The 23,442-nt window shown below is 42.9% G+C and overlaps 1 protein-coding gene across 2 annotated transcripts in view; it reads left to right on the top strand.

The window, feature by feature from the left end:
- The window catches only part of SNX4 (sorting nexin 4), a 454,378-nt gene that overhangs the window by 139,166 nt on the left and 291,770 nt on the right, over nt 1-23,442 (top strand). For both annotated transcript variants that reach the window (XM_069224290.1, XM_069224289.1), the window contains 2 exons: nt 17,115-17,253; nt 17,331-17,480. In XM_069224290.1, coding sequence (XP_069080391.1) covers nt 17,115-17,253; nt 17,331-17,480 — 289 coding nt within the window. The remainder of the gene's footprint in view (nt 1-17,114; nt 17,254-17,330; nt 17,481-23,442) is intronic.

Genomic DNA, 23,442 nt, shown 5'->3' with positions numbered 1-23,442 from the left:
AAAGACCATTACATTAGGCATCACATTGAAATATATTCCTCAATACTCTTCCCTCTCTGTGTTAGAAGCAGTACAACACTCGGTTTAAGAGATGCTCACCCATCGTCCTGTTAGGAGTCCTCCTGTGATCCTCCCTCCCCAGTCTCAAATTTGGTCAGTAACGACCCCCCAGACTTGCAGATCTTCTGCCACTTGGTCATCTTGTCCACATTTGCAAAGTGAGACTTCCTGAGTCAATGGCCATTACTTTACATCTCTGACCCAGCCATCCACACTAGGGCCTGTTTATCCCATCCACCTGATTGCAACCCTCCTTTTCGCTAATAAAAGGAGCAATTGCAGGAATTTAAATTCCATCTTCCTGCCTTTGATTCTTAACGTCACCCAACAGGTATGCAACCGGATTTGGTTCTATGCATGCACGACACACTGTCACCAGGTGCAGCACTACGGTGTCCCAAAAAGTGCTGACTGGAAGGCAGTGCCATACCAGGTGCATAAAAGAAGCCTCCTGTTCCTGACATCGGTGGCATCCACCTGTTCTTGTGGGATCTATTATTTGTAACAAGGCAGGGGTGACAAACATACGGTGCAGGTAATTAAAGTGAACTAAATTAAATCGTGCATTATAGGACACCGTCAGATTAATGAGCAGGCCCTGCTCCACTGCACGTCCCCAAGTGGCAATCCTTGTTCTTCCTCCCATGTAAAAATGGCTGGGAAGGGGGTCCTAGGTTTATCAACAAGCGTGGCTTTTTACAGATGTGAAATCAGGTGCAGAGAAACCCCCCAACTCCAACATTACCTAGAACAACATCGAGGAGGGCGGAGCAGTTGGATACATAGACTACAAGTCCCAAACTATGGTAGCTATGCTGACATGTGTTAAGAACTGCCCATTCCCTACATCAAATGCCTCTTGGGCCACTTTGAAAGAGATAAAATCCTCACTAGGCTACAGTTCACTGAGGGTCTCACACCTATCTTCCTGCCATGTGGTAACATCGACTGATCCCGTAAGATTACGGAATGCTGGCAAGTCCCAGAAGTTAAACTTTCAGGCGAAACGGGCTCGCTCCCACAAGGATGCAGAATGTTTAATAATGTACGTGACTGGTGCTCGATCCTGCCCGCCAGTGCTACAGCTGAGGCAGTGTAGTGCAACGTGTCTCATCCGTTAGCAGGGCCTTCTCCCAGGTCTCCCATTCCGACAGCCTATGGAGCTGCATGTTGCAACTGGGAGGACATGCAATACAATTCCAGGTTCAGGATTGCAAGCCTGCCCTCCAGAGTGGGCAAGTAGAGGAATTCACGGGCGACCCTGTTGCTGCCTCCTACCTATTAAGCATTGTCTGCGTGGAGTTCAGTTGTTTAAAGATTGATCTAGAAAGTGTATTCAGCGAATGCTGCAATGTGTATAGGGATCATGGCAGGAACACGATCTTTGTCATGGCCACCCACCCCATAAGAGACAGCAGTAGGGTTTTCCAAAATTGCACTAAGGCGCTTCATCTCTCTGCAATTTTATATCATATGGCTTTTGTTGTTGTGCCGTGTATTCCACCATGATCACCCGATACCGAAACTGGTCAGTTTCCCAACGTAACTGTAGTGGCAGCAAAGTATTGGGGTTTGTCGTCGCCATCCGTCCCAGCGGGAACACCAGTGACTTGTGTAGCCCAGTAAACTCCCCGAACTATCCAAGCACAAATCTAAGAACTCTCTCGGAGCAGTAGGATAGCAGAGAGTGTCAGCAGCATAGAGGGACACTTTGGATACCCCACGCCAACATTTCTTGTCACAATTTAATTGCCAGGAGTTCCACTGCCAGTGAAAATAGTAGGGGCAAGAGCGGGCAGCCCTGTTGCATGCTCCTACCCACCTCCCATGCATCAGAACATAATCGTCCCATTTCAACCCTCGCTGTAGGTGCTGTATACGACAGGCGTATCCTTGATAGAAACTGCTGGCCGAGTCCCATTTCTTCCAATACACACATTAGACAGTGCCAAACTAGTGTGTCAAAAGCCTCAGTGATACCAATACAGACCACTGCAATTTCTTCCCTTGTTTCTTTGACTTCATGCATGAAATGCATTAGTCATCTCAGATTCACTGTGGTATTACATCCTGGTATAAACCTGCACTGGTCCGGGTGGACCAGCTGGGAGATTATCGGCTGCAGCCAAAGAGCAAGGACCTTACAGAGAACTTTTATGTCCGTGTTCATCATTGTGAGAGGGAGATATGCTGATGGATCACTCCAAGCTTTTGAGACCATAGTAATGCAGCCCTCTCGTATGTGGGGGGCAAAACACCTTGTTCCCTTGCTTCTGGTATACCTCAAACAGGTGTTTGGTAATTTCTGTGAAAAAGGCTTGATAAAACTCGTTTGAAAGCCCATCACTCCCTGGTGTCTTCCCTTACTGTAGTATAGCAGGATTAATCATCTGTGTTCGGGCCGTAGGAGTTTATGAAGACTATATCCGCCCCATCAAGTCTGCCCTTTAGAAGCAGGTATCATCCCTCCAGCTCCATCTCCATATAAGTCAGTAAAAAGGGGACATCAGGGGCAAACCACACCATCACCCCATGGGAGAAGGACTTGTAATTAGCATAGTATACCTGACCCCTCCATTTCTTTGCCAGTTTGTTTGCTTCTGCATCAGTTAAGTGAGTTTTTTTGGAAGCACACAATATCCACTCCATGCCTTTTAAGCAGGGACAACACCCTATATTGCTTTTTCCAAGAACGTAGCTCCTACAGATTCCAGGAGAGGAGGGCATTGCAGAATCTTGATTAATGTTGAATTTAGAGGTGACCCACTTGCATGTCATTGATCACACATTTGTGTTGTGATCTGGACTGTATGCTTGTATGCAGGCGTGCCTATCTCAGGAATGCATGTAGTGGAGTTTATTAAACTACAAAGTGCTCTTCATAGAGCATGCAAACAGTGTCTTTTTAGTGGCAAATGCATACTTGTCATCCTTTTTGACCTAAAATTGGGGATCATGTGAAGTCTTTGAGAGTAATTCCATTACGATGAATGGAAAATTGACTACAGCTGTGGCATGTTGAAATTCTACAACCGAAGTCCACAAACCCTATAGGATCCTGTAACAATGACTAGATTGTTATTATGTCATCAATGAATTAATTTGCAATGTCATTAGTGATATCATCTAACATGTCATGAGAGATGTAAAAATGTGAGGTTATAAGCTGTGGTTGATAAGAGTGTCAGTTATAGTTTGCTCAGTAAACCATAGCTGATGAATTTTAGTAGTGTTTTGTTTTTTAAATGTTAGTTTTTGTGTTATTGTAACACCTAACTATAATGTCACTTTAACCTTTCATTTCTTTAGTGATTTTCTGTTTTCTTTTTTTTTTAGCTTAAAGTGGAATCTTATGTCAGTTTAATCTACATTTTTTCTGTGAATTTCTGGGGTTATTGATCATATCCGGCCGACCGGCAGCCCCGTCCAGCCTGTGCGCGGCAGTGGAGGTGGGGGTGGCAATTACTCTGCCAAACCTCCCATAGGCAGCCAGCCACCCTGGTCGTGAACTATGGCAGTGCACAGGGGAATTTGGCTTCAGGGTCTGGCCTCTCTACAACCAAATCTGCTATGGGCAGCCAACCCTCCACCGCATCTGAGTGAGAGGACGTGGCATAACAACCAAAGCTGCTGTCTTTGGAGCTTGGGGAATGAGGTCCGAGACTGTGTTGGCTCAGCATATTGTGAAATATGGAAAACCACTTAATATCCCTGTGTCTTCAAAAAAGTAATATTCCTTGTGTAATGTAATTGATCCTCATGTAAAGCAAACCATGCCTTTGGGTCAAGTTTGTACTGTATAAACTGCAAAAAAATGATCCCTCCCCTTCCCCCTTGTGCTATTTTGAAAAACTTTTTCAGGACACTGGGACCAAGTCATGTAGTGACATCACAACATTTTCTTCCAAGTTCTGGCCAATCAGATCGAGTGCGACCAGGACCGCTCATGCAGTAGTGAAAGGGCAAACAATTGAAAAGTCTCCCTTGGCCAATCAAAGGACACTGTGTTTGCATCTGTTCAGATTTACCTTTTTTTCCACTACTTCATGACAACCCCAAGCGTCTCTTTAAGCACAAATTTGTTACATTTACACCAAATCTCAAAACGCACAGTTTTGGGGTAAAGCTAGAACTTTCTGCCAGATTAAGTGTAATCTGTTCAGATGTTGTTTTTCTTTGCCTATTACAGAAGTTTCCCATGGGAATTAACATGGGAAGCAATGTTTTGAGACGCCGCCTGTTCTTTGGCACCTGCTTGACAGATCACATTAAAACTTTCCAGGGAGGAGCGGAGGGAGATGATCTTTTTTGGGAAAGGTTCATGGAGGTTGATCAAACGGCATCCAAGTTATTAGCAAAACAAAAAGCGCTCTTTATATGGAAAGTGTGACCTGACTAGAACTACACAGTGGTGATCGCTAGATTTTTCAGAGTGTGTCATGTTAGTATCTCGATGGTGAAGTGCTTGCATGTGGGGTGAACAGAAATATAGAGACTTTAAGTATGTCTTGGGAGTCGGAGTAGAAACAACATTGACCTCACTACCATTTTGCTTACTGCATGAATAGCCATAGGGTTAATGGCACATATATTGATAGTTTTCTGCACATTGTAGTAACTTGTCCATAATGTTTGTTGTACCCAAATCTCTGATGGGTTGAAATTTTATCACATGATGATGGTGGATGAAATGACAATGTCGACCGAATCGTTTCTTTCACCTTTTTTAAATAACCACTGAGCATAATTCATCTCTGGTAAAAGATCAAAATATGTGCGTGGGTTTAGAGTAAGGTTTTTTTATCATCAAGGACATATTTGACATTAATAAAAGTGGGATGTGGAGTTGCTGTGTTTGTATGAATGTTGAGAATGTGCAACAGGGTGAGAACTGATTGTGTATGCGATGGCAGGAATTTAGATAAAATTATGTAATTAAAAGGTAGGTTGCAGATTTGACCACCATGCACAGATAAGTGAAAAGCAATTGAACAAGCATTGGCAAAGCCAATAGGTCTCGCCTATGGGTGACCTATTGGCTTTGGCAATAGGGTGAGGGTGGGTAACGGGGAGCAGGTGGGGAGTGGGTAATGGGATGATTTTTTTTCAAAAGTGCCATAAAGTGGGCGGCGCTGTCTGCTTCATAGCTGTTTTTCCCCCCTTCGTGTGACTTGAAGGAGGAGAAGAAACGGGGATGGGAAGGCATGTGGGAGGGGATAAGAAACATTGGCTGTTGAATAGTAGCAGAAACAAAGGAGGGTTGGTGGATGAATAAACATGGGCGGACTTGTGGGAGGGGGAGAAGTGACTTGGCAGTACAGGTCGAAGTGGAGAAGAAACGTGCATAAGGTGGGGATCAGTAAAATAAAAATGCCACCATCGTTGACCACATCATAGCACAGAAATAGTACTTGAATCACAGCATGTGCAGCAGATGGTCAGCGGAGAACAGGAAGTGACACATAGCAAGTGCTGCCCAACGAAAACACAACAAAGAAAAGCAACAATTATGCCAACAAATGGTAAGGAATGGCAAGATCCCAAGGCCATTATTGAACGAAAAAGTTGCATTCGCTCATCTAGGCGAGACCTAAAAAGCGACTCCCAATACAGTTTGAGAGATACATTGATTTGCAAATTAATATCTTAGATTGTCAAAAAACGCTGCAATGCCATACTAAATGCATGTTGTCTGCTATATAAAAGTTTACTAGTACTAAAAGTATAACAGCAACATTTTTTCCATCCCAACTAAAGTGCACATGTATTATGTTCTTACCATAGTAGTGACAGAACCTTTAATGCATTTTTGTTTACTGTTTACGCTAAAATGATGCACTTTTTTCCACCGGACCGATGCTTGAGTTCTCAATACATGCTTGAAACATAATACTGAGATATTTTGTGTTTTGAATTGCATTTTAGTGTTCTTGTTTAATTTGAATCCCTACATTACCAGAAGAAAAAAAAAAAAATCCCATTGGGGAATATCTGTCTCTCCACTCAGACAACAGTTTTGGTTATGTGACTCAAAACTGCACAGGTTGAAGGTATTTGCATTTCATTTAGACCTGTTCTTTCAGCACTTTACTCTCCTGGTAGACAGAAGGAAAGAGCAAGAATGACCGAGGCCCATCATAACCCGTTTAAATAAATGCAAAACATTTTCTTTAATCATACTGTTCACTTTCAAAAAACAAAAGCACCCTTCACAACAGTTTGCAAACTTTAAAAAAAATATTAAACTCACTTTTAAAGAGGTTTTGTGCTTGTAAAGGAATCCTATGCACCTCTAAAAGAGCCATTGTCTACAATTTAAAGAAATTAATTTTGATCGCCTCTTAATTATTCGTTACCTAAAAAGTTTAGCAACTTCCCAACAGCATGCACGGTCTCTCTACTTGTAGTTAAAAAAAAACAAACAAAAAAACAGATTGCTACTAAATACCGTCGTTAGAGACTGCCTTTTCCTGCACTACATCAAAAAGATGCATTTCCCTTGAACATCCACACATCTGAGTTCAGCTGTAACTGTTTGTCTCGTGATGTCACCTTGGAATCCTGGTTCGAGTTGAAACTGTTTTCATAATATGTGCTGCATCAAGTGTGAATTAAAGGAATCGTGGTAGGTTTTGTTGTGAAGTATCACAGATTTGCAGAACATATAAGTGACACTTCAATACAGTATTTAAAATCCAGTGAGTGGTGATGGGTACAGGGTACAGGGTAGAGGTGGGGGTGGATAACGGGATAATAAAAAAAGCCGCTATAAAGCTGCCAGGGGTGGCTGCTTCCTAGCGCTTTTTTCCTTCTGGCGGGTGCGAGGGGATTGAAGAAACTGAGACTGGGGCGGTGGGATGGGTGAGGTGGGTGTGAGGGGGGACAGGTACAGGAAGGTCTGAGGGAGGGGAGATTAAATACACCAGAGCGCGGCTGGAAGAAACGTAGATGGGAGGGTTTATGGGATGAGAAAAAGCGGGGTGGGTATACATTGAAAATAAATAGCCAATAGGTCTCAGCAATCCAAGATCTTGTGGCGTTGTAAATATTAATGTTGTTAAGACCGAGCGGGTTATTAGTACGATAGCGCACATCGCCACATGGAGAGCGTACATTCGGTAGAATAAACACGTGGAAATAATGAATGGTGGCCTTCAGAGAAGCAGCGGAGCATAGCTGCTCCTGCTATCGGTGGTAAACAGGCACACATGCAGGCCTGGCGTGCTCCTTTCCGAGTTGAAGAATTAATCGTAAACAACACCAGTACGATATCAGGCGAAAGGTTTGCTGTGCTTCTTAATTTTGCCTTTTAATAATTAAAACGCCTTTTTCGTGTGGTCGACATTCAACAAGTATACCGTTTTCTTTTCTTTGCTAAAAATAGCTTCCTGTGTCAACTGTGGCTTCAACTGGTTATTTGTTGCTTCAATAGCTCCTTCCTGCCAAGAACAGGGATGCTGAATGCGCAACTATAGAAAGGATAAAAAGAACAACCACTGCTTTCTTGAGAAGTGGCTTGCCTTTGAAGTCACTTTGGCTAGTAACTAGATTTGAGACTTGCGCCTAGAAGCTGAGAAAAGAGAAAGACCATCGCAGAACAGGACACCGGGAAGGGTGCCAATTACAGAAACAGTCCGCACATTGACAGTAAGGGCCAGATGTAGCAAAGGGTTTTTCCCATTCTGTGTCAATGGGAAAATGTGTTCGTACATATGGCCCTAAATGTTCGATGTTTCGATTACAACACGAATTACACAAAAATACATGGACACATCTATTATTTAGTGCAACCTAGAAAAATGCCCGGTGTTGCGATTACATTACGAATTGCACAAAAAATCATGGACACATCTATTATTTAGTGCAACCTAGAAAAATGATCGATGTTTCTATTACATTACGAATTGCACAAACATTAATAAACCCATCTATATTTAGTGCAACCTAGAAAAAATAAATATACATTTTTGGAGCAGCGGTTTGTGGCGAGATAAGAACAAGATTTTAAGCTTTATTGACAGAAACGGGTCAATGGAGCTCGGAGCCAGTGAAAAAAGTTCTCTCGTGTAAAGTGCTTCAAATCAAAGAAATTTTAGTTACAAAAATATTTGCTAAAATGGGATGGATAGTAATAATTTGTCTATGATCTTGGGGAGGGCTAAACACAGGAAGAGGCAAGATGGATTTATGCCTTGGACAAATGGTAGAAAGAATATGAGAGCGACAATGGGAGCCAGCAAATGGGAAGCCTAAGGACGGACTGAAATCCACAAAATATAACATGTCTCTTTGAGACAGCGCATGCGCTGTCTAAAGCTGAGACCTAAAAAGTAGAAAGAAACTGATGTTTAGCAGTACACACAGTATTTATTCCTGACGAGCTGCATATATACTGTAACTATAGCAGTGTTGTGTTTTAAATGGTGTCATGGGTACAGTTGTTTAGTGTGAAAGGATACTGTCTGCTGTGGGCCCAGAGAAGTGAGCTTTACCTCTAATATGATAAGTGGATGTTTGTGAAGTTTTCTAACTAACGTGCCTTTGTTGAAACAATTCAAACTTTCCTTGAGCTTTGAAATGAGAAACAGTTTTCCGACCCTTTTAACATTTGCAAATACATGTCCCTGGTTTTAGAAGTGATGGTTTGAATATTGCATATTCTCTCACTTCCACAGGCATGTCTCTAGTGTGAAATACAGCTAATTACTCCAAAAGCTGCGCCCCGTTAGTCTTGTTCAAACAGGATAGCAGGCACTCAGCTATAACCCCGATTCATACTCCCAGAAGGGGGAAGGAAGGTATTGGGGCAGGAGGTCCTACCATAGGTAGAAGTGTTTAAAGTTAGTGCCGCACACTATCTGTGTGTGTTTATAAATGCATGTATGCAGGTGTATATGTTTGTATGTATTTCTGTATATATAATCACTGAAAAAAAACTAACAGTTTAAGTGATAGCTGGGTAAGGTTATAATATTTTACTTCTCATTAAAAAAAAACCTCAAATTCACTGTAAAAACAAAGGTTAAATTTATGTTATAGTTAGGTGAAAATGTCAGTTAAAATGTTGCATTTTAAACTTAAAAAACACTGACATTCACCATTTATAGCTAACTGAAGTAACTATAACATGTAACCCCGCCATGCACATTGTCATTAATTTCAGATGTTGTATTGATGTTATCAGTGATGTCATGGGAAACGTCATGAGTGATGTAATATTTACGGTAATAAGCAGTGCATGGCGAGGACCTGATTTTTAGTATAATGTCAATGGCACCTTTTTTTTATTTTTTTGCAGTGAATTTCTAGGATTTATTTCAAAGTAAAGTAGTATTTTATTACCACACCTAACTAGGCCTACCCCGTGCACTAATGGCCTGTGCCGAGGCTTAGTGCCAAACTCCCATCGGCAGCCCTGGTGGCAAGTAAGGTCTTTTGCTCCTGCGATGGCATGGTACCCACACCATGCCGCCTTATTCATTCGTTTTTTTCACCACAGCATTACAACTGAGTCACCAAGCATAAAATGTCAGTCACAACTTTATCTTCTTTTGCAACCAGTCAATCAGATCGTGTGATTTGAGCTCTCATTGTACAGTGTTGCGATATGTGCCTTAATTTCTCAAAAACTATTGAACAGATTTACACCAAATCACAAAAAGCACGCTTTCTTGGCAAAGATCTAGCTTTCATAAATTTAGTGCAATTTTGGCCATAGCTGTGTCTAATTTTCCTGTGGAAAATTGCACAGATAAATCTAGTTTAGAGGCTACCCCTCGTTTTTTTTCCCCTCATCTCCCGCTTGATTGATAACCCTGAAACTTTCCACGAAGAAGCTGAGGTGAATGAAAATTTTATTTATTTTAGGAAGTTAGTGAAGATGCACCAAATGCTGCCAAAGTTATAAGAATTTTTTTTTCCCATGGAAATATGGTCCTAACTATAACAACCTATCTATATATTTATATATATATATATATATATATATATATATATATATATATATATATATATATATATATATATATATATATATATACATATATATATATATATATATATATACATACACTTTTTTATTTATTGCCTAGTGACAGCTGCCAGTAGAGAGTTGTAGTTAGGACCTAATTTCCGTAGAAAAAGCAATTTTTGACTTGTCTATATCTTTAGCACGGTTGGACGAATCGTCACAAAATTGTCCCAAAAAAGTGTCAAGTTGAGTCTTGTTTTGCATGGAAAGTTTCAGGATAATACGTGAAGTGAGGGTGGAGAAACGGGGGTGGGGTGGGAAGTAAACGTGGAGAGGGGTGTGTCAAGAAAATTGTGCTTCCCATGTTAATTACCATAGACTCTTTAAACACGCGTGCAGCCCGATCCGCTGGACAGAATTACACCAAATTTGGCAAAAAGGTAGCTTTTGGGCCGCAGATCACCCTTCCTTTTATTTGGTAGAAATCTGTTCAGTAGCTTTTGACATATTAAAGGGAAAATAAATTTGTATATCTAGGGCCGCATATCCAAGGAAGTCTTCTGCTGAGATCTGATTGGCAGCCAACACTTCGGTTAAGAACCCCCCCGCCCACTTTCGTACATTCAAATAAAATAAATTCAGGATTTGTAAAGCGTGCCAAATCACCTTGAGGGTCTCAAGGTGCTGAATTTGTAGGCAAAGGGAGATTCTGATTTGTCCAGAATCACAGGATGTTGAGCTGACGCCGATACCCGAACCTTGTTCCTCAAGCTCTGCAGTCCACAGCCCGGGCCATTACGCCACACCCTCTCCGAGAATGCAAACACCCTCTCTTTGAAAGGAAACACTCCAAACACCCCACTTTCAGCAAGGGGGAGCGTTAAAAACACTCCAGTTTGCTGAAAGCAGTTTTCTTATCTCTTTCTCTGCCCGCTAACATGTGGGCAGAGAAAGAGATGAAAACATTGCTCCTGCACGCAGTGAGCTTTTATTTACAGCAGTTCCCTTCGTGAGGGAGCAGTGCCGGCTTCTGCAGGAGACTGGAGCCAGCTGGGACCGCGGAGGCCTTGAGGCTTCCCACTGAAGTCCCCATAAATCTGTACTGGATGCCCTGGAAGGGGCAAGGGCACCCAAGAACATGTGACTGGGCCCCAGGGGATGGGGTCCCCAGTGCCGAAATCATCCTGGGGAGGGGCATATGGGACCTCTCCTTTTCTGTAAAAAATAAAATAAAAAATAATAATTGGGGCCGGTGGAGGTGGTGGTCCCTGGAGCCGGCCTTGTGCCATCCTATGCATATTTTTAAGAAATAGGCCTGGGGAGGTGGTGGTCCCTGGGCTTTTAAAAGGCATTGGCGAGGGGGCCCTGTCCGCCCCCTTTGTTATTAATGCAATTGGCCAAGCCCCCGGGATGGGCCCATCCGGCTGCAACATTAATAAAAAGTGCCCCGGATTTTGCCAAAACTTTAAAAAGGGACTGGAGGGGATCTGTGTGGTCTCACCACATTTTTTTAAAAGTTGTCCGGGGAAGCTGGTGGTTCTAGAGGGTCATGGCTGTGTGGTGGCCTCTCTGTAAAATCATAAAATGTAGCCCCAGGGAGGTGTTGGTCCCCAGGGGGTTGGGGGTGGGGGGGGGGGGTGATTGAGCAGCCTCTCGCACATTTTCAAGATATAGGCCTGAGGATGTGGTGGTCCCCGGGCTTTTTAAAAGCATTGGAGGGGGGCCCTGTGTGTCCCCTTTGCTATTAATTTAATTGGCCATGCCCCCGGGATGTGACCCATCCTGCTGCAACATTAATAAGAAGTGCCCCGGATTTTGACAAAACTTAAAAAAATAAAACTTTTTAGCCCTGACAGGGTCTCAGGGGGACTCTAGGACCAAGGCAAAGGTGTTAGGGTATATGTACCCAGCCCCCTTATTTTTTTTTATGGTGTGTCACGAAGGCTGTCCGTGGTTAGGTGGATATAGGGGTTGGCCGCGGGGCATTTAGTTAAAAAAAAAAAAAAAAAAAAAAAAAAAAAAAAAACATAGAAATACAATGAAAAAATTATGGTTACAGAGAAGTTATAGTTAGGAAATAGAATTAAAAAAACATAGAAATTCACTTTCAAAAAAAAAATGTTAGAGGGATATTATAGTTACATTCTGAATTTACTCGCACAAAACCATATAATTTGCGGCCTCTGCAAATGACCACAGATTTTACATCACTCATGACATCTTCTGTGACATCATTGAAAATATCTTTGTAACATTTGCAATAAAATTATTGATAAGAAAACTGTGCCTGGCACGGGCGCAAGTTATCGTTACCTTAGGGCACGAGTTATAGTTACTTGAAATAACTCTAACTATAAAAGCTGAATTTGTATGGTTTAAAATCTGAACCTAACGTCCCTGTAACCTTTGGCTTTTTAGTGAATATATATATATATATATATATATATATAACTATATATATTTCATTACAAAGTCCACTTTTCATGCCGAACTGTTGACGGGTGCACCCAGTACGTGAAAATGGCTTCACATTCTTAAATTTCAACCCAAAAAGAAAATGGAGCACTCACAGGCACAAATTCATTTTATTGCGCCAAAGACGCGTTTCAGCAACACTTGCCTTCCTCAGTGTGTTTGCGCAAAAGGAAAAGCAACACCTGATCACCATTTAAATGAGTTTCTGCACATATTCTCCAGAGAGGCAGATGACGGACTCTCAGTTCCTCATGATTTATTGCTGTCAAGGTGCCGCCATCTCAGTACTATTCTATTCTTGAGTTGATGTCATATTCCCAATGAATGAAGGTCGCTGCACTCTGGCTTGTTCTTTAAACATTTTGAAAACTAGTCTCTCCATCTCGCTTAAACTCATTTTACTTGCTTTCCTAAGTCCCCGGGCTGGATAGTAACTATATATATATATATATATATATATATATATGGTATTCACTAAAACAACCAACAGTTATAGTTCGGTATTAAGAAAAAAACAAAACAAAAAAAAAAGATTAAAGTGACATTATAGTTTGGTAAAATGTCACTTCTGATATAACATTTTAGACTAAAAAATTAAAAGAAGTTTACTGTTATAGTTACATCATGTATCTATAACTCGCCCTGTAAAGAAACTATAATTTGCTTCCCTACAATGTACAGCGTTGCCATTAATTATGTCATTTCAGATGTCATTGTTATCAGCGTGATGTCATTAAACATATCATGAACGATTAAGTATGTGAGGGTATAAGAAATGCATGTCGGGAAACTGGGCTAATTGGCTCTGATAATAATATCGTACTTGGCGTTAAAAAAAAAAAATAGAAATTCGCTAAAAAAACAGAGGTTTAAGTGATGTAATAGTTAGTTGAAAATGTGTGTTTAAAAATACCATTTTAAACTCAAAGAAATTCTCCTGTTAAGGTTAACTGAAATAACTAGAACTTGTAGACTTGCCAATCCCTGCTTATGACCTCAAATATTTCATCACTCGTGACATGGTCAATGATATAGTTGCTAACATCACTAATGATACCTGTAATAACATCAATAAAGGTATCACTTCGCGAGGCGGGTGTGATTTATAGAATCCTCAGGGATCAAGTTATTACTTCAGTAGTTATAGTTAGGACTATGCTCCCATAGGAAATAGATTTTTTTGGTTTGCTTATAACTTTGGTGCTGTACCTACACATAGTATAGTACTCATGGCATGTTTTATTACATTATTTAAAACATTACTACTTACACCTAAAATGACAATTGATGATAACAAGGTGCATGGCCATAGTTACTTCAGGGCTCAAGTTATACTTATATAAATATAGAATATATAATTAAGTCAGTTAACTATAACTGGGGAATTTCAGTGTTTCTTTTAATTTTGCAACTGACATTGTCACCTAACTAAAACGTAATTTTAACCTTTGTTTTTTTGTAGACAAAAAGTGTATTCCTTTATATGTGCTTAACTGTTCTGGGGGGGGGGGGGGGGTAAAATTGGGCAATTTACATGTGCTCCATAGGTTCTGAATCTACTCATACAAATCCATAGAAATTCAGCAGTTAGTTATTTCAGGTAACTATAACTCGTGCCCTAACTTGCCCCGTTGCCATGCACTGCTAATTACCCCTGATATTACAGCACTCCTGACGACTTTTATAGCGTCATTCAGCAGTAATAGTTAAACCTACAGTTATACTTATCTGTAGAAACTGTAACTTGTGTCATTAGGTAACTTTAGGCTATGAATTATAGTTTGTTAACATACGCATAACTATAACTGCTGAATTTCTATGGTTTTGTTTGGGTAAAACGTCAACCTAACTATAACGTCCCTGTGACCTTTTTTTTTTTTTAATGTAAAGTAATATATAATTACCGTATGTTGATAAACCAATTTTATTAGTTTTATATAGAACTGCATAAAAGCCCAACAGGTCACTGGTGCAATCAGCACAGGTAAAATCATGCACCATGTAGATTCAACGGTTGACACACCGATGCGCACACAAGAACCACCGTCCCACTCGTTAGACTGCGCACACCTCCCATGAAAAAAACTAGGCTCCTTGCACCATCCCTACTCTCCCACACCTTTGTATACTTGACTGGGCACCCCCGTGCTTCATAGACCCCTTTCTCCTGCTGAGCACACCAGTCCACCCCACGACGCCACCTTACAATCGCAGGTGCGATCTCGGCCTTCCAGTTCGCTGCAATGTCTTTTTTGGCCACCAAGCCGGCTGCCCCTACGAATGTCCGATATGCTCTGCTGGGACTCACCCCTTTAAGCACCCCTAGGAGAACTAGCAGTGGAGCAACTTCAACTTCCACCTGTATAACTCAAGAAATCTTTATAATTACTGTATGTTAATACAACGACTGGTGCGCACAGCCTTTGGCTGTATAAATCTCTCTCCATACACACAACTTTTACTGCTCTGAGCAGGCGTTAAAAGTGCCGTAATTAAATGACGCAAAGAAATCTTCAGAAATCTTTCATATTTCTTTGCGCCATTTTTTGGCCTCCCCCCAATGGGGGGATGCCCCTTTGCATACATTATGCCTGGCACAGGCATATTATAGCGCAAAGGGTTACAAAGGGGCGCAATTTATGCAATGCGCCACTTTGTAAATATGGCACTGCGTTTTTGGCCTTCTAAGACCACATTAGTGTTAAACAAAAAATTACACTAATGTGGCATTGGAATGGCACTATGGGCTCCTAAATATGCCCCTATGGGGCATATTTGAAAAAAGTGGTGCGGCACCACTTTTTTGCACCCTTTAGCGCTCCCCTAACGCCACCACGTGTGCACTGAATTTAAAATATAGTGCAACATGGTGGTAGTTAGGGGACTAGTGTCCGAAGTTTTTACACTAGTCCGGCGCTTTCCCTAATTATCTTTAAAAAAAAAATTGTGCTAATCCTGCAAAGCATCCAGAGGCCCATTGTAACCAATAGACGCCTCCTTTTAACACCTGCTCTAAGCAGCTATTAAAAGTGCCGTAAAAAAATTACGCAAAGAAATCTGTAAGATTTCTTTGTGCCATTTCTCCCCCCTCTGCCCCCCATCCATCCCCAAACGGGGGAATGCCACTTTTGCATACATTATGCCTGGTGCAGACATAATGTAGCACAAAGGGATACAAAGTGACGCAATGCATACATGGCGCCACTTTGTAAATATGGCTGGGCGTTAGAATGCCGCTAGGGGCTCTTAAATATGCCTCTATATTTTATATGGCTAGCTGAGTGGATTAGTAAAGCTAGGCTTTACAAGTGCTCTAAAACACATGAATGTATGTGAAAGGGGAGCAATGGCGAGATGAGGGGCACATTTGCCGGGTGGTAGTGAGTGAAACCGTTGAGGTCATGGGACTGGTGGCACCACAATAAACTGTCGCACAGGGTGCCACCAGTCCTAAAGCTGGCCCTGATGGGAGTCATTCATTGGGGGCAGTAAGCTTGATCAGAAGAACAGTCACTATTAAAGTTCATTATGTCATAAAGTCATATGCTCTGTGAATATCCCAAATAACTGGCTGGATTTTGCAATCTGGTGGTGGACAAGCCTGAGACTCGTTTCCATTTTTTTAAAATTTACACCGTATTTTTCCTGTTTTTATCCCCACCTTTTCCGTAAATGCCAGCCTGTTGTGTAGAGGTCACTGGATAAACGATGTAGAAGTAAAGGGTGGATCTCACTGGGTAGTTTAACTTAGTATAGTGAGAAAGCAGTGGTGCAGTCTGCCGTGGGTGCACTCTGACAGCATCTCTTCAAGGAAGTGTCATGAAAATGTGTGTAGATACTTTTTTTCAGAAAATGATACAAATGCTTTCTGCAGACATTTCTCTGGTACGTAGGCGCCAGGCACCATTGATTGCTTTGGTTGGGTGCTGAACATGGCTATGGGGCTCTTACTGCATATGTTGAGTGGAAGGTGCTCTGGACTAGAAGGGTGGCCCACTGGCTGATGTTACAGTAGTAAGGGGAACGACCCCCCTCGGTTGACGGGGACCTTGAACCATCTTCATTTCCATTTTGCTGTGCATCCAGGTTTATTTAGATAAGTTTTATAGTTGAATTAAAGTAAAGTCCGGCGTGGCCCATGGCAGTGTTATGTGAGAATGGTGTTGCAGCTGGCAGGGGACAGGGCATGTGAAATATGCCTTAAATTCGTGCCTTCAGTATTATTTTATGTATGGTCTCACATAGCACAGTGAGAACAAAGACGAACCTGCGCCTATGTTACAAATATGACGCACCTTTAAGTGGGTGTGCAGGCTGGACTGTGCCCCTTGTTAGAGTACATGCGCTGTCCCCCGTGCAGTCGTGAACGCTTGCCTGCCCCTGCGGGAGCGCAGCGCAGAACTGAAGGCGGAGTTTTTAAAAATACATTTTGAAAATATGCCTGGACTACTGGAGAATTTTCCTCGCTGAAGAATTACGTCACATATTAACCATTCTTCTTTTCTTACAGCACGTTTTTATTTCTTAAAATGAACCTGCTCCACTACTGAACAGTAATGTGCGGTGCTCACATCATGTAATGAATAAATATGTTATGTTTTTATTTTAGGTCAGTAGACCCACTAAATGAAGGACAGAATTCTCCTCCAGACTCGCTTTGGAGACGGTATAGCGAATTTGAACTTCTACGGAATTATTTGCTAGTTAACTACCCCTGCATAGTTGTGCCACCTTTGCCAGAAAAACGGGTAGGTTGAAATAGATGCCTCTTTTAACAGTTACCTTAAACGAGTTGTGTTTTGAGTTCTGATTTTTGTTCACACAGGCCGAGTTTGTTTGGCATAAGTTATCAGCTGATAACATGGATCCAGACTTCGTGGAAAGACGAAGGATCGGTTTGGAAAACTTCCTGCTGCGGGTGGCCTCTCATCCTATTTTGTGCCAAGACAAAATATTTTACTCCTTTTTAACACAGGTATTTTACATCCTTTTTATTTTCTTCAAGCATAGAAATATTCTGTATCTTTGGAGAGCAGCTTGATTAAGTTTGGTGTACCAGTAGAAATAGAGCACCATGAGTGGGGAAGGAGTGATCCTGCTGGCTTGTTTACTAGTTATAATGCTGGCGTAAGGAGTTGCTAATAGCATTATTGGCTTGAGCGCTTTGTCATTCCTTCTTTTTTTTTTTTATCTTTATATATGCATTTGAAAAGTGACATACATGCATTATGACCTCAAAAAATAACAACTGTAACATGTATTTTCTATTCTTGCCCACATACCTTTGTTGTTATAATCACCTGGCCCTCGTATGTGCCCCATCTCGCTCGTTCCATGCATCTTATCATCCAACCCCCTCAACTACTATCATTCCAAGTCATATCTTTTGCCTGATCCATGGAAATACATATACTCCTCTGCACAAGTCCTGGAGCATCCCTGAGCTACGAAAAAGCCCTCTCAAACAAACCAGATGTAGACCCCTGTTCCCTTTCTTGTGTCTCCACCGCCTCATATGTCGCCAGTATGTCCCCCCCATATCTAAGCCCTTAGTTACCGTTTTGTCTCTAAGTGAGATCCTGATGTGAGTCTCCTCTGCAATTGGTAATTCATTGGAGCCCCTTACCTACCTTTCTATTGCCATTTCAGGAGTGCTAGTTGAAGGACATTTGTTTGCATCTTTAATTGTTTGAGTCGGACCACAATACTTGGCGAGCACTACGTAGGGGATAGGGTTAGGGTCAACACCGTCGCACCCCTGATTCGCTCAACCACCATCTGTCAGAACTTTATCACAGTTCCATGCCAAACGTAAAAATGTTGCACCTCCCTGTCCAAAGCAAGGGCACCCTGCACAGCGGCCTACATAAGTCTTGTGCAGCTTAAGTGGCGTGAGGTACAATGTGCATCATTAAAATGAATTCACCTAAATATGGCATTCACAGAGACCCCTTTAACAACTGAGTAGGTCCTTTTCCATTAATTTTCTGTGAGTTACCTCTCTAATTCGTCCCCCCCAGGCCATTCTAGATACCAACTGTCTTCTGAGCCTGTACATTTTAATGAATTTATACATCCAAGATACCAGGTGTCCGTCCTCCCCCATGCTCAGGAGCGCAAGAATGGTGACCAGGAGGGAACCTCAGGGACTCCCTCCAAATTTCCCTTGCTGTTCGTGCAATTTTGGCATATTGTAAGTACTGACCCTGACCCAACGAGAAAGCCTCCTGTGCCTCCTCATAGGAGACCAGGTGCCCCTCCAGATACAGATCCCACAGTAGCTGGCATCCTTCTTTCTGCCATTGAGCGACGGACATGTTAAAACCAATATACTTAAATGGTTTCAGCGGCTACATATCTATATCCCTGGAGAAGGGTGACTGCCGAAGCACCATGGAGACTATCCAATCCCAGATCCGGGCAGTGTTTCACATGAGAAAAGGGAACTCCTCTCCCAGCCTCGAGCTCCTGTCAATAGTTCAAGCAGGAGTGCATCGATATGCATTGCATACAGTGACCATTTCTCTCTATTACCTGATTCAGCCACCCATTTAGCCTAATATGTACATGTGCTGCGGTAGTAATATAATTCCATGTCTGGTTTTCCCAGCCCCCCCCCTCCTCCTGATCCAACTTTAAACTGGAAAGAGCCACACAGCACGGACCAGCGATACTAATAGTGATTGAACGCAGCTCGTGGGAAGGGGCACATGGATTCTTTTTTTTTTATCATGTGTATTCAGTGCTTTAAATGGAAAAATAGAAGTGCAGGTACTCTGTACCAGAGTACCTGCTTGTTTCTGAGAAGTGCCGGTACTCTCCAATTAAAAGTATTACGTTTTTCTTGAGATATGCCGGTACTCTCCCTCTCAAAATAAAAAAGTGCCGGTACTCAGTACCGGAGAGTACCGGCCCATTTAAAGCACTGTAGTGTATTCATCTAGGAAGAAAGACCATTTGGGTAAGAAGAATCCATCCCCATAGTCGACAGTTGCAATCCCTCCGTCGTCCTCCCAACATTATGAGCATATTGTTTCTTAGTCGTCGCTGCCACCATTATCCCAAGGTACAAAGGAAATGTGTGCGTTTCCCAGTGTAATAGGAGGACAGGCACGCAGACCATAGGGGTTTTCCCCAGGGCCCGCAAGTGGAACAGAATAGTCTTATTCCTGTTAGCTCTCAAGCCCTCTACCCTACCAAACTCTTCTAGTTGTGCAATTAGTACCAAGACAGACTCTCCCGGCCACAACAAGTAAAATAGGGCATCATCTGCATAAAGAGAGAGCACATAGGTAGTCTCCCTCAGTCGGATCCACCCCACTCCTTCAGTGCCCTCCGAAGTTTGATGGCCAGTGGCTAAAGCACAAACAAAAGTGGTGAGTGGTAGGCATCCCTGTCTGGCGCCACACTGTATCCCAAAGGAAACTGACATCATTCTACCGTTCTGAACTCTGGCTCTAGGTTTCATATGAAGCAGTATGATCCAGGCACAAAAATTCCTTCCAAATCTCTTCCTTATCAACACCTCCATTAGGTACGTCCGCTCCAGTGTGTCAAATGCCTTGGCAATATCCACTGATGCCAAGACCAGCTTCCTATTTCATTCCTGCACTGTGTAACACATGAATCAAGCATCTCACATAAAGGACCTCATAGCTGACGGTCTTTAGGATGTGACATCGAATGGGTCTCCCTCCTGGTTTCAGTGACCTGCATATAAAGCTCTCTCTCATCGATGAGGGCAATTCGCCTCTTGATCTGTGCCTCTTCAGGAACCTCTAATAGTTTCTCTGTTAAAAGGGGCTTAAACAATTGATAGAAATTCATCAGGAAGCCAGCTCTGCATGGAGCTTTATTTTGGACATTAACTCCAGGGTCCCAGTAACTCCAAAGTAATATCTGCCTCCATTTCTTTCTGGAATGCGTCTGGCACCCGAGGGAACTCTATTGTGGCCAGAAAGGATGCTAGGTCGCTGATGCAATATTGCGGTATGCCTCATTTTAATGGACCAGTAGGCCAGCCACATGTCTCAGATGAAGTGCCAAGATTTTGCACAGCACTTTGGCATCAGAGTTAATTCTAGCTAACAGTCTATTGGATGTGACAGCGAATGGCTCCCCCCCGAATTTCAACATCTTGCATATAAAGCCCTCTCTCTACAACGGAGGCAGTTAACAACATGATTTTTTTCTCTTCAAAACCTCTAACAGTTTCTCTGTTAATAGGGACTTAAGCGATTGATAGAAATCAATTTGGAAGCTATCGCTGCCTGGAGCTTTATTTGTAGATTGTGCTTCTTGGGCCCCCTCATTTCCTCCCAAGTAATGTCCACCTCCAGCTCTTCCTGGAATGCCTCTGCCACCGAGTGAACTTTGTCATGGCAAGAAATTATACTATGTCCTCCGGGGTTGCTGACTCTACACTCCAGTATACCTCACTTAAAGTTCCCCAAATGTAAGATTAGTTGCAGCCTGTAATGTGTCCCTCACTCCATCAGGTCACTGCAGTATCATTACTGGCACGGCTGATGACTTTTTAGGATCCAGGCAAACAACTTGCTGGGCTCATTGCCCCCACTTTGCAGTTGCCGCCTTTAGCCCCTTTGTGGCAGTTTATCCAATCTTTCTGAAGTTTCTCCAAAGGACCTTTGTGCCTTTGTTATCTCCATTTCAATTTCCTCCCCTTCCATTACCCTCCACTGTAAGTCTGCCAGCAGGGTTTTCTCTGTTGTCAGGTCCTTCTGTAACTGTTGTTTAACTCTGCACATCTTTTCCAATCATACCCCATAAGTTCCTGCTTTCAGTGCCTCCCATTCATTCCCCTTGTGGTCGTGGATCCCCAGTTGATCGTCAGATATACCTCTGTCTGTAGACTGAGGTCCTCCTGACACTCCTGGTCCGGTAAGACCCATTGGTGCATTCTCCATGCAGTGGACTCCACCCATCTGTTGCCCCAGTCAGTGTCGATGTAGGAAAGTGGAGTGTTAAGCTGTGATGCTCTTTAAGCTCCACTATGTAATACTCCCACAATAACCTAAAAGATGATCCTTGGATTCACAATATTAAATTCTTAGTTCAGCCCTGGTAGTGTGGCAAAGTGCAGTCAGGCTTTACTAGAGGAACATCTGTTCAACATTTCAGAGTACCAAAATGAACGATAAGTAATTGACATGACTCGAAAGTCACCCGAGACCAATTTATAAAAATAAAGCAGATTTTTATATTAGACTCCAAAATAAAGTGAGTCAGATACATATAACTGGAATTATGGATTTTCAAGTGAAAAAAAATTCAATACAGTTCAAGCTGTCAAACATATACCATTGCAGTCAATGGGAAAAATCACTAGTGATACTCAGTCACTTGCTGGGTGAGCTCAGAGGAACCCACTTAAGTTAAGGTTGTGCGGGTCCCAGCACCAAGCTGCGACAGTCAGACAAATGTTACCTGGCTTGTGGGGCCTGAGTGGAGAGGTATTGTGGCTGTCCTTAGTGCTGTTCACAGGAGCCCCGGGTACGCAAAAATGGTACTCCGCCACTTGCAAGTCGAGTTTGTGGGAGCTCTCTGGGGTTAAGCCTGTGTGAGCCCCTGAACCAGAACAGCTCCACCTAGCTCGGGTGTCTTGGGTGCAGAGGCATGCTTGGCTATCCGTGGTGCCGGATGGGAGCTGCAGTTGCTGGCTTTACCACTGTGATAGTGCAGGCTTGGAAACATATGCAAAAACTCGACAATGGAGCCACTGGTGACATCGGATGCATGTGTTGCTGTGTGTCTCGGGTTGCAGCGTCAAGTAAAGGTGGTGATGACTGGACTGGCCACTAACAAGCCTTAGCAGTGGTAAGGTGGAGGTGAAGCTAGCTCCCCTTTCAGAGGTCCTGGGGAAAACAGTAACTGGCTGTAACTCGGTAGAGAGCTGGACTACACTTACCACAGTGCACTGGACCACCTGCTTTTTGGCAATTCCCTCGGAGGGCCTGTTGGCAAGTACTTCGGTTTCAGGTAGGTGCTTTTTATCTGTATCGGACAGGGGCTATAGGCATTAGTCCAAGGGAGGAGTTTGTTCTTGCCTTTGGCTCACAAAGAGTTCCCTCTTGCTGTGGGAATCGGTCTTTGGTCCAGAATGGACCACATTTGAGAAGTTCCAGGAAGGTTGCCACAGGCTCAAGATATCACACCTTTAGTTTTTGCAGGTTCCTTTTATCATAATTGTGGGTCTTTTCTTGTGCTTTCGTCACAAGTTGTAGCAGATCTGAGGTTCTGGTGCCAGGGGTGTCACTTAAATCCTAGATTTACGGATGTTAGCGGTGTGGGTGGAAGTTAAATAGTCTACTAGCCCCGGCGGCTAATCTGCTCCTGAGGTGACCACATCTGGTGGGTTGTGGCACCTTTGCTACCCAGAACCCTCTATTTTGCCTCTTTTCAAGCTAGCAGAAGCTTCTTTGGCTGGACAGCCCAGTCAGCCCACACTAGAGGTGTGGCTAGTCTTCTGGGGTGTGTACGCCTCCTGACAAACCAATTTTCTAGCCTGTCCAGGTGCAAATGTGCCTGGGGGCAGGGGGGTGGCTTTGCCCTTCTCTGGGGGACAGCCTGCTTCCATATCAGAGGCAGCATGCCCTTTGAAGCTCACTGCCTTGATGTGCCACTTAAGTAGCCTACCCGGGAGGGAGGGGGAGGTGTGATCTCCATGGCATCCAGGCCTTTGTCCTGACTTTTGGGAGTGTTCACACTTCTGCCCATGAGGTCAGAATCCTGTCATGTTGGCAGTAGCTGCAAACTGCCAACAAGAACACAGGACAACTGGGGCAACTCTGTGGGCAACCTCTAAGGTTGCTCTCTTGGTCCATCACACATTGCCCTCGACAAAAGATTCATGTCAGGGGTGAGAAGGCACGTTGTTTGATACCAAACATGAACCATTTCGGCAGTACCATAATGGA

Source organism: Pleurodeles waltl, chromosome 3_1 (assembly GCF_031143425.1).
Source record: "Pleurodeles waltl isolate 20211129_DDA chromosome 3_1, aPleWal1.hap1.20221129, whole genome shotgun sequence".
Taxonomy (NCBI): Eukaryota; Metazoa; Chordata; class Amphibia; order Caudata; family Salamandridae; genus Pleurodeles; species Pleurodeles waltl.
The sequence above is the reverse complement of the archived record's forward strand: the minus strand, read 5'-3'. Positions and strand labels throughout refer to the sequence as shown.